The following is a 12,520-nucleotide window of genomic DNA, read 5'->3' as shown; positions in this document are numbered from 1 at the left end:
AGTATGACGTCAAGACACTGGTATTTGTGATTACACCTAAGGAACAGGTAAACGTATATATAGCTGCTGACTGAAGTACTCATACATTGTTCTGCAGAATCACTGTCTGCTCTACAAGGGCAATTCACATATACTGCAGAAATATTCTTACAGAAAATACTATTTATACGGAATATGAATCACCTTCGTGGAGAGATGAATTACTAGGCATTGTAATGATATATCCGCCACCAGAGTATGTTGCCAGTTTCCCTTTAAAAGGTATTGTCTTTAATTTCCATGCTGACTGGTAAGTCCATCTTGTTGGTGGATCAGAAGCCTCTGCAAGGACCTCACTCCAAGAATTCCTAAAATTTCTTTTCTCTTCGTCTCCGAGCCAGTAAGGTCCAGAACACTCCTTAACATTCATGTTAAACTGGCGGTAAAGGTCATCGGCTCCTTTACCGCACGTTCCTAACAAATAAAAAGTATTTTATTATGTTAAACAACCAAGAAGAATTTTCTTCAGACAAGTTTTATGAATAAATTTCAAAATATTTCCATAACAATCTACCAGAAATAACACTGAACAAGGCATACTTGCTTTATGGGAATTCAACCATACTCCATGGTAAAGCTTCATCTCAAGACTATCTCCAGACTCTGATGTGGCAATGTTCATGATCAGATCTATCGTCAGTTATTAAATGAAGTCAAAAAGGTGAATAAAGTTTTCAGATGGGTTTTAATGAAGTGGGCATTCAGGAATGAATCAATGTGACAACTGATACATTTACTTATTTCTATTATGAAACATAGCAGTTTTCTGTAAGTCATACAAGTCAAAATTTTATTAACCAACCTAAAAGCAATGCATCTTTTAGAATCCTTATCTATGTCGTTTCAGTCACACTACATTATTACGCAGAACGGTTTGATAAAGTGAAAAGATACAGAAAATAAACATTAGAGGGATAGTTAAAACAGGAGAAATAGAACAGTTTTACCACACTACATTTTAACCCCAATAACCCAAGCCTCTCCAGAAAACTGTGGCAGCGCCAGTACAGCCACAGGTACTTGCAGCTGTGGCGATCCTGCCTAGAAATTCAGTGATGATAGCCTGCTCTTGAAGGATCACCAGATTCAGGAGCATCAGCTGCTTCCCATGGTATGCTTTTCCATCTGGTCATGGTTAAGAATCTTCGGACATATGTAGGTGTAGCAGGATCTCAACAGTTGAAAGCTTTAATATTCAACCCCTTGCTCTGAATGTTGTTTTTCTTTTGACACAATATTAACTTTTATTTAAATACATATATCCTGAACTCGTTTTCAAAGTATTGTGATTCTTTTGAAAGGTAGACGATAAAAATAAAATGTAAGAATATTTACTACTAGCTAAGAAATGTGACCAGGAAAAGTATACCTCGGTCAATACGAAGTTGTCGCAATCTCCATGGTCCAACCAAGAAATGACTTGAGCCTGGTGTTGCATATTCATGATCTGCTATTGACATATCTGCTAAATTTGGAATTGCCACCTCGTACATATATCTGTAGAAATTTTGCATATTCTCTGCCTGAATTATTTGAAAAATATAATTGTAAAAGTAAGATATCAAACAGAACAACCAACAATGAGCAAAACAATTATTCCTCTCTTCTTTGAAGCGCAGCATAAATTAAAAGGTTTTGCTACTTGTATTTTCACCTTAAGCGAACAAAGTCAATTCAAGCAAACTCTTCCAATGTTACTATTGCAAAATCACAAATTTGCTCAAGGGATTATCTTCACCTCATCTGCCAACATTGTACTCATAAATAAAAACAAGTAAAAATGTATTATAAATGTTCTAAACAGCTCTAGGTCTTACATATGCTTAATATATATATATGGCCACATATCTCTAATACGCCATTACAAGAAGCAATTCCAATACTAGATATATTGAGTGTTTAGCCTAGTGAAAGTATCTGAGTTTATAGTAATTGCATATATAAGGAACTATATACAAAATGTACATGAAATAAGAGAAACGACCACAAATAAAATTGCTTAGAGGAAACCTTAGCCACTGGTCCTGATATATATGCAATAAAGGAAGATTACTACAAACACATACTGGTATATTTTTGTTAAATGCTCATATAAGTAGAATATCCAAGGAAATGTTCATCACTTTGTAACAAAAGGTAAACTGCTTAAAGCATTGACTATGATCAGTATGAGAATCGGCGTGTGTGTGTGTGTGTGTTCGGCTTAACCTTTTTCAACAATTATTCGACGAGGTGTACTTGTAGCAGTTGGCACAATGTCAAACTTTACAGTGCTGCCTCACTGGAATATCATGCCGTAAACAACTGGCACGATGCCTAACCCAGTACCATTATACTAATCAGACCAGACCAGACCAGACCAGTCCTAGAACTATCTTAATGTTGAGCAGCAAGCCAGGAGGATACTAGTATCATTTTTTATGTTTTTGGTATGACACGGCCATTGAGCGAACCCTCGAACTCCCGCACTCGAAGTGGGCGATCTACATCTAGGCTTCCAGTGTGGTATAACAGAATAGGATCAACAATCAAAATGTTCGTAATAGACAGATCTGACTGCATCTAAATATGCATACTTACATTAGCAAGGAAGAAGCACTGGTAGAGTATGATACATCCAGGATTAACTAACACATCCTCAATAGCCAATGAATTGTAATACGCCTCCTTGATATCCCGATGACCATGGACAACAATACAAACCACTGCTACATAGATAATGTACAGCCCTATGTCCCGCAGAGTTATATTCATTAGCCATTCCAACTGTAAGAATTAAGTAAATGAAAATTTTACAAGGGTGTTCAATAAATACCCGAAAAGTCAAAAATGAATGAAACTGCTACATAATGTAGATTAGGGAATACTAAGTTAATTTGTCAAAATTAGATTTTCTTTGGATAAATAAGTAAAGTCTAGTCCCCATGGCAACGTCATGTGACGTCATCCAGCCAAATTTTGTCTCTTTCTCTATTTTACATGCGCTGAAGCATTACTTGCCACGCACTTTTCAAGCTACCTTTTCTTTTACAAGCTACCTCTTCTTAAGTTGTGGGTGAATGTTTTTTTTTAACCATGTCCTTCTTTTACATCTCGTTTTACTTTTGTTCCTTATAAATTTGTTAACATATAGTCGGTTCAAAAGCACCTAGAGTGCTTATGTTATATTGTTACTTGTCTTGCCGACTCAAAATAAAATTTATCTTATCTTATCTATCTTAATATCAATGTGAAGTTAAGCGTTATGCCAATAACGTCAAATTATAAATGAGACGTCATTTAAATGTATAAAAGGCCTACTGTGTTGGTCATCGCTTGAAAATATGTGTGTTGAACGGAGACATGAGATAACAATTTGTTTTTTGAATCAAAAATCAAGAAAACAGACAAAAAATGCTATGCTGCAAAAGGTTTAAGGGATAATGCCCAGAAATTTTAGTAGTGGAATGGGACGTTTAAAAGTGGTCAAGAGAATACTGCTGACGACTCATAGTACAGACATGAAAAATAACGTTCAATCACGTTTTATGAATTAAAGAGCTCCTTGATATGGCATCACAGTTCAGTGTCCCAATTCATCAATACAACAGAAATATTATATGAACAATTCTTATTTATTCGTTGGAACGTGTAGAAAATGTATTTAATGGTGATAAACCTTGAACCAATGGTAATCAACAGTTGTATTGATTAATTGTGTGTGATATGACAGCGTCAAAATAACGTTGGGATGCTTTTAAGGTAGTGACGTTGCCTAGGAGACGATCAATAAATATTGTGCATGTTCTGAAATCTGTAATTTAAATAATCGCATTTGATATGTTCATATCTGTCACATTTCTAAACTTTAGCAAAATAGGACCAGAGATAAAGATATTAGAGCACTTTTCCTGGTACTTTTTGAACACCCCACGTATTTATTTATTTTGTTGGGTTTAACGTCGCACCGACATAATTATAGGTCATATGGCGACTTTCAGTTTTGATGGTGGAGGAAGACCCCAGGTGCCCCTCCGTGCATTATTTCATCACGAGCGGGCACCTCGGTAGAACCACCGACCCTCCGTAAGCCAGCTGGATGGCTTCCTCACATGAAGAATTCAACGTCTCGAGTGAGGCTCGAACCCACACCGATGAGGGGCAAGTGATTTGAAGTCAGCGACCTTAACCACTCGGCCACTGAACATCCCTCATAGTTTAGAGATCATAAATAATAAAATTCTATTCTTAATACACTGTGATAGTTGATAAATAAGAATTTTCTGTTTCAATTTTATTCATCCTAAGATTTCACTGCACAAATTAACTTTCTTAACAAGATTCCAAATGGATGTAAATGTATGTATGTATGTATATGTATATGAATTGCTGGACTTCTCAACAGCATCTATACAAAAAGCAGAGCACAAGTCTGTAATTTGAGAAGTTGCATGTTTAATTTCCACGAAAGGCAAAATTTAATGTGCTCCTTCATGATCTGACAGAACATTTTTACTAGAGTCAACTTATTGTTTCATTTCGATCATGTTTGTTTAAAACAGCAATCTAAGGAATGTACCTGTACTCGCTCTTTGATTTTCTGTAACAAATTAACAGATAATGGCTGGCTGAATGGTATATGTGCCTCTTCTGTCTTGTTCACAGAATTCACAAACATTGTATCTTCATCTATATCAAAAACATGTTTATTTAAAAAAAAATATGAATGTTCAAACTACCCCAATTCAAAATATCATAAGCCAAATATATCTATTTGATAATGCATAAAAATATTGCAGATTATTGTAAAACATTGTTGTAATTAAGATTCAGCAAAAATATCCCCAAAGTTTATTTTTGAAATCTTATCTTTTATTCTACACTGCCGCTTCGTAGCCTGATGGTGGTGTTAAATATTTCACATTTTTCAAGGTAAACAAATTATTTGTACAAATATTTTGTTGTCGAGGTTGTAAAATAGTACTTTTATTGTGAGAAAGTAAGAATTATCCTAAATGCTTATCTTCTGGCACAAATAATCACTAATATTGTACACGTCGCTATTTATCGGTTAATCCCCCACACCCCCTCTCTCTCTCTCTTCCCTTTTTACAGAAATACCGGAGGACGGAATTTATTCTATAATGTTGATATGGAGAATAGTTTATAAGTTATGAGTCTGATATAAAAGCACAGATAATTTATTTAGTTATTTGGGTTTTACGGCGCACCAACATAATATAGGTTATATGGCGCCAAACAGGACTACAAATTTTGGTTTCACATCTCATTTACATCGAAATAAAAACATGAGGTATGGAATCAAAATTTGCATACCTGCTGGAATCACAGAGTTACAGCAAAACCGAATGTTATAACCATATTAGTCATCTCTTACGATCATGCAAGGGTAAGGCAGTGGTTCCAATTCTTTTCATACTAAGATCGTCCCAGGACCACATGGGGCAAAAGCACAGGTAAATTCCATATACTTTACATCACATATATCCACACACAGCTCATTTCCGTGAGAGTGCCAGGCATATATAGTCCCGCTTAAGCCAGTGCTAGGGATGTGAGATGTGTTGCACATTTCATTACCTCTCGTGTACAGTCTCAATCAAACCAATTCTGGCATTATACCACTGTATGCTGTCGCATGACCTGGTGTACGAGAAGAAAAATGCAAACTGGCGGAAGTGGATATTTAGGAAAGGTAGGGTCATTGTTTGGTCATTGATTTCTCTGTTAATAGTACCTTTATGGGGAGAATTTTTGTCATATGACACGGCACTGACATTTGTCTTTCATCGGCTGTATACCATTACCTCAGATGACGGCTCGATTTTCTAGACTTGGTCCTTGAATGCAACAAAAACAACGGAAAACAAGAGCTCGACGAACACGAAATGCCCCCCTTGATGCATTCAGTAATTGCACAAGGAACAGAAAAACAGAAATTATATGCTCACTGTAAACACAAATTCCATTTCGGAACACAAAACTATGCAAGTGGTCCAAATTTGAAGCCTGTACCTTCAGAAATGTGAAAGTAGGTCACTAGGTCAATCTCAAGATCAAAGTTCATTTCAGTACACAAAACTATGCTTGTGGTTCAAATTTGAAGGCTGTAGCTTGAGAAATGTGAAAGTAGGTCACTAGGTCAAAATCAAGGTCAAATTTTATTTTGGAACAAATAACTATGCATGTGGTCCAAATTTGAAGCCTGTACCTTCAAAAATGTGAAAGTAGGTCACTAGGTCAATAACAAGGTCAAAGTCTTTTTCAGTACACAAACCTTTGCATGTGATCCAAATTTGAAGGCTGTAGGTACAGAAATGTGAAAGTAGGTCACTAGGTCAAGATCAAGGTCAACTCATGTCAAGGTTCATCTTGCCACTCAAAACTATACATGTGGTCCAAATTTGAATGATGTATGTTATGGACATGAAGATTCTAAGTTTTTCCCTGTATATGTCTATATGAACCATATGATCTCTGGGGCGGGGCCATATTTGACCCGAGAGGGATAACTTGAACAAACTTAGTAGAGAACCACTAAATGATGCTACATTACAAATTACCAAAGCCATAGTCTTTGTGGTTTGGACAAGAAGATTTTCAAAGTTTTTCCCTATATAAGTATATGTAAACCATGTGACCCCCACGGCAGAGCCATATTTGACCCTAGGGGAATAATTTGAATTATCTTAGTAGAGGACCACTAGATGATGTCATATACAAAATATCAAAGCCCTAGGCCCTGTGGTTTTGGACAAGAGGTTTTTCAAAGTTTTTTCCTATATAAGTCTATATAAACCATGTGACCCTAGGGGTGGGGCCATATTTGACCCCAGGGAAATAATCTGAACAATCTTGGTAGAGGACCACTAGATTTTGCTACATACCAAATATCAAAGCCCTAGGCCCTATGGTTTTGGACAAGAAGATCAGAAACCATTTAACTGTTCCTGGCCAATGCAAACCTTGAACTTTGACCTAGTGACCTCAAAATCAATAGGGGTCATCTGCTGGTCATGGCCAACCTAACTATCAATTTTCCTGACGCTTGGCCCAAGCGTTCTTGAGTTATTGCCTGGAAACCATTTCACTGTTCCTGGTCACTGTGACCTTGACCTTTGACATACTGACCTCAAAATCAATAGGGGTCATCTGCTGGTCATTACCAACCTCCCTATCAACTTTCATGACCCTAGGCCTAAGCGTTCTTGAGTTATCATCCGGAAACCGTTTTACTGTTCAGGGTCACTGTGACCTTGACCTTTAACATACTGACCTCAAAATCAATAGGGGTCATCTGCTGGTCATTACCAACCTCCCTATCAACTTTCATGATCCTAGGCCCAAGCGTTCTTGAGTTATCATCCGGAAACCGTTTTACTGTTCAGGGTCACTGTGACCTTGACCTTTAACATACTGACCTCAAAATCAATAGGGGTCATCTGCTGGTCATTACCAACCTCCCTATCAACTTTAATGATCCTAGGCCCAAGTGTTCTTGAGTTATCATCCGGAAACCGTTTTACTATTCAGGGTCACTGTGACCTTGACTTTTGACATACAGACCTCAAAATCAATAGGGGTCATCTGCTGGTGATGACCAACCTTCCTATCAACTTTCATGATCCTAGGCCCAAGCGTTCTTGAGTTATCATCCGGAAACGGATTGGTCTACATTCCGACCGACCGACAGACCGACCGACCGACATCTGCAAAACAATATACCCCTCCTTTTTCAAAGGGGGGCATAATAAATTTAAGCGAGGAGAGACTCGGTTTTTCGATTTTTCCATCCCTTTCTTCCACTATTTCTGCCAGTTTATGAAGTACACATAGACAAAACGTGTATATATGCAAGTTCCCCGAAAACCGCATATTTCTTAGAAAAATACTCGTTTTAAAATTTCTCGAGACTCAACTGTACGGACAGACGTCGGCCAAAAGTGTACGGTAAGAAGACAAAAATTCAAATATTTTCCTACGAAATCGTGTACGGAAAGAAGACAAAATCTGACACGATCACCAATTGCCTTACAATAGAACTTAGAAAGACTGATGTGGTCTATATTTCGACATTAGTGCTACAAATTTTCAACGTGTTTCCAAAAAAATCTCCAGTCTCTCTAAGCCGTCAGAATTTTAAAGGCTATTGTAAACTTAGAACGAACTTATTTCTGTTTTAGCTCATTTGAATAATGTTTAACATATTTGCATATAATCATATCTATTGTTTCATACACATGCCTTAGACGACCTTAATTTGTTGGGAAGGAAAGTACCGAGGGAATACAATGTTTTGTTTTACCTGATCATATGAGCTAACCTGAACGATTCTTCCGATTTATCACTAAATGTTGAAAACGGATGTTTGCATAGCAAATTGTTATCCATTTGATTGTGACAGCCTAACACAAGTAACGCAAATAACCTACATACATATAGGGCAAAATATATCTCTGGTTATCCTGCAATAACCCATGCGCGTGCAGTGACGTCATCCGATCCAGGTGCGTAGCGCGGTCGTAAAAAGTAGTTACCATTTTTTCTAACACTCTCGATACTAGTATGTCGTGTTAAAATTGAAAAAAAAGTTCCCAAGTTTGATTTATCTTAGAATAACCAGTGTTTTTCGATTATATATCAATCAGGTCTACGCATAAGAACTCAAAACATGGGTTATTCTACGATAAACCACGTTTGGAAACTTATTATTTCTTAACAGCAGTTGATTCAGAAGAAAATCTGTTTAACAAGAGGGCCATGATGGTCCTATATCGCTCACCTGTTATCATTGCACTTGAGGACAAGAAGGTCCTCAGAAAAAATATCTAAGTCCAAAGGACAGGAACAACAAAGGAAAGAAATTTAACCAAAAAGAAAAAAAAATTTTTTACAAGGTATAAATATGTCAAAATACACCTAAAAATTGGAGGTACCATCCATGTTGTACCACAGAAAAGTGGTCTCGGTTTTTCCCTACGGCCAATAATAAAAAAGTTACTAAAAATAAGCTATTTATAGTAACGTAAAAGGGAAGTAATTAAAAAGAAAATTATTGTAAGTGAACAAAAGAAGGATCTGCCAAATAAATCTGTTGACATAAATGAAATTTCAGATCAGTATCTCCATTAGTTACGGAGATATTCCCATTTTAATTTGAAATAAAGGGAGGTAATTTGACATAAAATCAGTCCATAGTTATCTACCCTGATTGGCTCAGTCCAACTAATTACAATAATGAAATTTCAAATAAGTCCTATAAGTACTTACTGATATAAATCCATTTTGACTACAATCAGGGGAGGTAATCAGATATAAAATAACACTGGAACCTACGATTGGATCTGATTTGTCATGAAATCCAAGATTTATTGTTGTTGAAGATATTTTGGAAGTTTGTATCAAATAAAACCATAAATGAAGTCTCTATATGGCTGCAAAAGCCAAAATAGCCAATTTTGGACCTTTAAGGGGCCGTAACTCTGGAACCCATGATGGAATCTGGCCAGTTCAAGAAAGGAACCAAGATCTTGTGGTGATACAAGTTGTGTGCAAGTTTGGTTAAAATCAAATCATAAATGAAGTTGCTATTGTGCAGACAAGGTCAAAATAGCTAATTTTGGCCCTTTCAGGGGCCATAACTCTGGAACCCATTATGGGATCTGGCCGGTTCAACAAAGGAACTGAGATCTTATGGCAACACAAGTTTTGTGCAAGTTTGATTAAATTCAAATCATAAATGAAGCTGCTATTGTGCAGACAAGGTCAAAATAGCTAATTCTGGCCGCAGCTGAAAATTTAAGGAGTACACTGCATGTACGCAGGAGGGACTTGTACAAGAAAATAGTACACTGCATGTACACCGCAGATACTTTGAAATTTATAACACTTATATTTAGTTACATTAAAGTTGTTTCCCCTTGATGCAGTTACGCCATTTTCTTCAGATGTTTACCAAATTACATGCTACAAAAATTGATTTATTTCATTGAAAAGTGGATGAAGAAAAGCATTCTAATTTATTTGATAACATCAATCTACATTATTTTGGTAAGGGTAAATACTTATTGATGCATGTCACTTATCTTTTTTCTGTTTTTTTTTTCTGTCCAAATGATCAGCATTTGCATAAGAAAGTTGGTGGGGTAAGGAATTTACATTATCACAGCAGTTTCGCCATAAGAGTACACAGCATGTATGCAGCAGGAGTACACAGCATGTACGCCGCAGGACTTGGGCCAGGAGTACACAGAATGTACGCCGCAGGAGTACATAGCATGTACGCCGCAGGGGTAGTACACCGCAGGCTCATTTGCATGTGAAAAGTGTATGTGCCGTGTACATGCTGCGTACTATTTCTTGCATACTAAATTCCTCCAGCGTACATCCTGTGTACTATGTAGTCCACAGCATGTACGCAGCAAGTAGTACGCGGCAGAGCTCATTTGCATGTCAAAAGTGTACTACAAACGTACTATCGGTGTATGTGCGGTGTATATCCTGCGTACTATTTAAAGCCCTTGATTTCAGTACACATCATGTACGCATCATATACGCTGTATGTACACAGCAAGAGTATGCAGCAGGCCTTTTTCTTCTGTAAGGGTTGGCAATCAGACGTGTACATAATAAGTACAGTAATTAAAGCTTGATTTGCAACATTTTAGTTGAAAATTAAATGACCTATGTAACACAACCCCGAAAAAGATAAAAGAAAACAACGCAGGTATAAACTCACATTTTCCACTATAACTTTTATATCAAGTAGCCAAACTTATTTTCCAAAAGAGTTTGGAGGTCTTTAGTGACATACCTACTAAATCTATACTTTAACTGTGTAATTTATTTTGTTATAAGTGTATTTTCTCTATAACGAAATACTGAATTTCATCTTGCATCAGCATGATGCTCAAAAACGCCTTTTTTAATCTCTATGTTGATTTACGTAAACACTAATAATAGTACCAACAAGGTGTTAAATATATCTATGTTAAATATATCATTTGAACTTTAACATGCCGTCATCAATATCTTATTTTAAAGCATATTTCAGTAAATGATCCATAACATGGCGCTTATTGAAAATCTCTACCTGATCTTTTCTGAACCGATACGTCAAAATAACATTTCAAATGTCGATCATAAATAACATCTAAAGTTTCTTCTAGAAGAGCAGCATGCCATACTTTGCTAACTATACTTAAAAATCGTATGAAAATATTAAATAATACTTTGTATTTGCACGAAGGCTTCACATAATCATGACATAAGTGAGCTAAAATGTCCAGATAAAACAAAACACTTCAAGATTAGAATCTCTCCGTACTTTCCTTCCCAACAAATTAAGGTCGTCTAACGAAAGCGTATGAAAGAATAGATCTATCAGTTTACATGCAAATGTGTTTAACATCCAAAACAATTCAGATTCAAATGAGCTAAAATCAGAAACAAGTTCATTCTAATTTTGCAGTAATCTTTAAAATTCTATACGGCTTAGGGAGACTAAAGCTGTTGTTTAGAAAAACATTGAAAATTGGTTCTAATGATGAAATATAGACCAGATTATATTATAAATCCTTCCAAGTTCGTAGGCAAAGCGTGATCGTGTCAGGATTTTGTCTTCTTTCCGTACACAATTTCGTAGGAAAATCTTTCAATTTCTGCCTTCCTTCCGTACACTTTTGGCGATAAAATAACCTCGGCCTTCTGTCCATACACTTAACACATTTTAAAAATGAGTATTTTTCCAAGAAATATGCGGTTTTCAGGGAACTGGCTGATACACACGTTTTGTCTATGTCCATAGTCTATGTGTTCTTCATAAACTGGCAGAAAGCGCACAAGAAAGGGATGAAAATTCCGGAAAAATGAGTCTCTCCTCGCTTAAATTCATTTTCCGTTGTTTTTGTTGCATTCAAGGGCCAAGTCTAGAAAATCGAGCCGTCATCTGATGTAATGGTATACAGCCAATGAAAGACAAATGTCAGTGCCGTGTTATACGACAAAAAGTCTCCCCTAAAGGAAATATTAACAAAAAAATCAATGAACAAACAAGGAGCCTACCTTTTCTCAATATCCACCTCCGCCATCTGTACTTTTTCTTCCCGTACACCAGGTCACGTGACAGCATACAGTGTATACTGCTTGGTTGCATTCTATGCTTTCAAAGATTTTATTTCCATGTGTACCAACCACCTAGTAACAAGGTGCAAAAGTGACATGTATAAGAAATGAAGAAAAAATACTTGTTAAATATCACTCTTAATTAGTAAAGAGTGAAATTTAACAAGTACCGTATTATTATATCTACTTCCCTATGGAAGATGTTGGAATGAATATAAATGAAGAAAAGGTCATTAAAAGCATAAAGTGTTTAACAGGGCTCAACCTTAAGGACTGCCCTATTACCCGGGGTAGATTAAAGTGGAAAATTCTAAGCTGCCCATTGGGCAAGTTAAAAATATGAAAGCTCCGAAGAAAT

At 36.4% G+C, this 12,520-nt stretch overlaps 1 protein-coding gene across 5 annotated transcripts in view; it reads right to left on the bottom strand.

The window, feature by feature from the left end:
* LOC123522990 (polycystic kidney disease 1 like 1-like) overlaps positions 1 to 12,520 on the bottom strand; it is a 247,879-nt gene that overhangs the window by 5,480 nt on the left and 229,879 nt on the right. For all 5 annotated transcript variants that reach the window (XM_053549432.1, XM_053549436.1, XM_053549433.1 and 2 more), the window contains 4 exons: positions 4,598 to 4,707; positions 2,620 to 2,805; positions 1,409 to 1,562; positions 184 to 453 (listed from right to left, as the gene is read on the bottom strand). In XM_053549432.1, coding sequence (XP_053405407.1) covers positions 184 to 453; positions 1,409 to 1,562; positions 2,620 to 2,805; positions 4,598 to 4,707 — 720 coding nt within the window. The remainder of the gene's footprint in view (positions 1 to 183; positions 454 to 1,408; positions 1,563 to 2,619; positions 2,806 to 4,597; positions 4,708 to 12,520) is intronic.

This window comes from Mercenaria mercenaria, chromosome 8 (genome assembly GCF_021730395.1).
Source record: "Mercenaria mercenaria strain notata chromosome 8, MADL_Memer_1, whole genome shotgun sequence".
Classification (NCBI taxonomy): domain Eukaryota; kingdom Metazoa; phylum Mollusca; class Bivalvia; order Venerida; family Veneridae; genus Mercenaria; species Mercenaria mercenaria.
The sequence above is the reverse complement of the archived record's forward strand: the minus strand, read 5'-3'. Positions and strand labels throughout refer to the sequence as shown.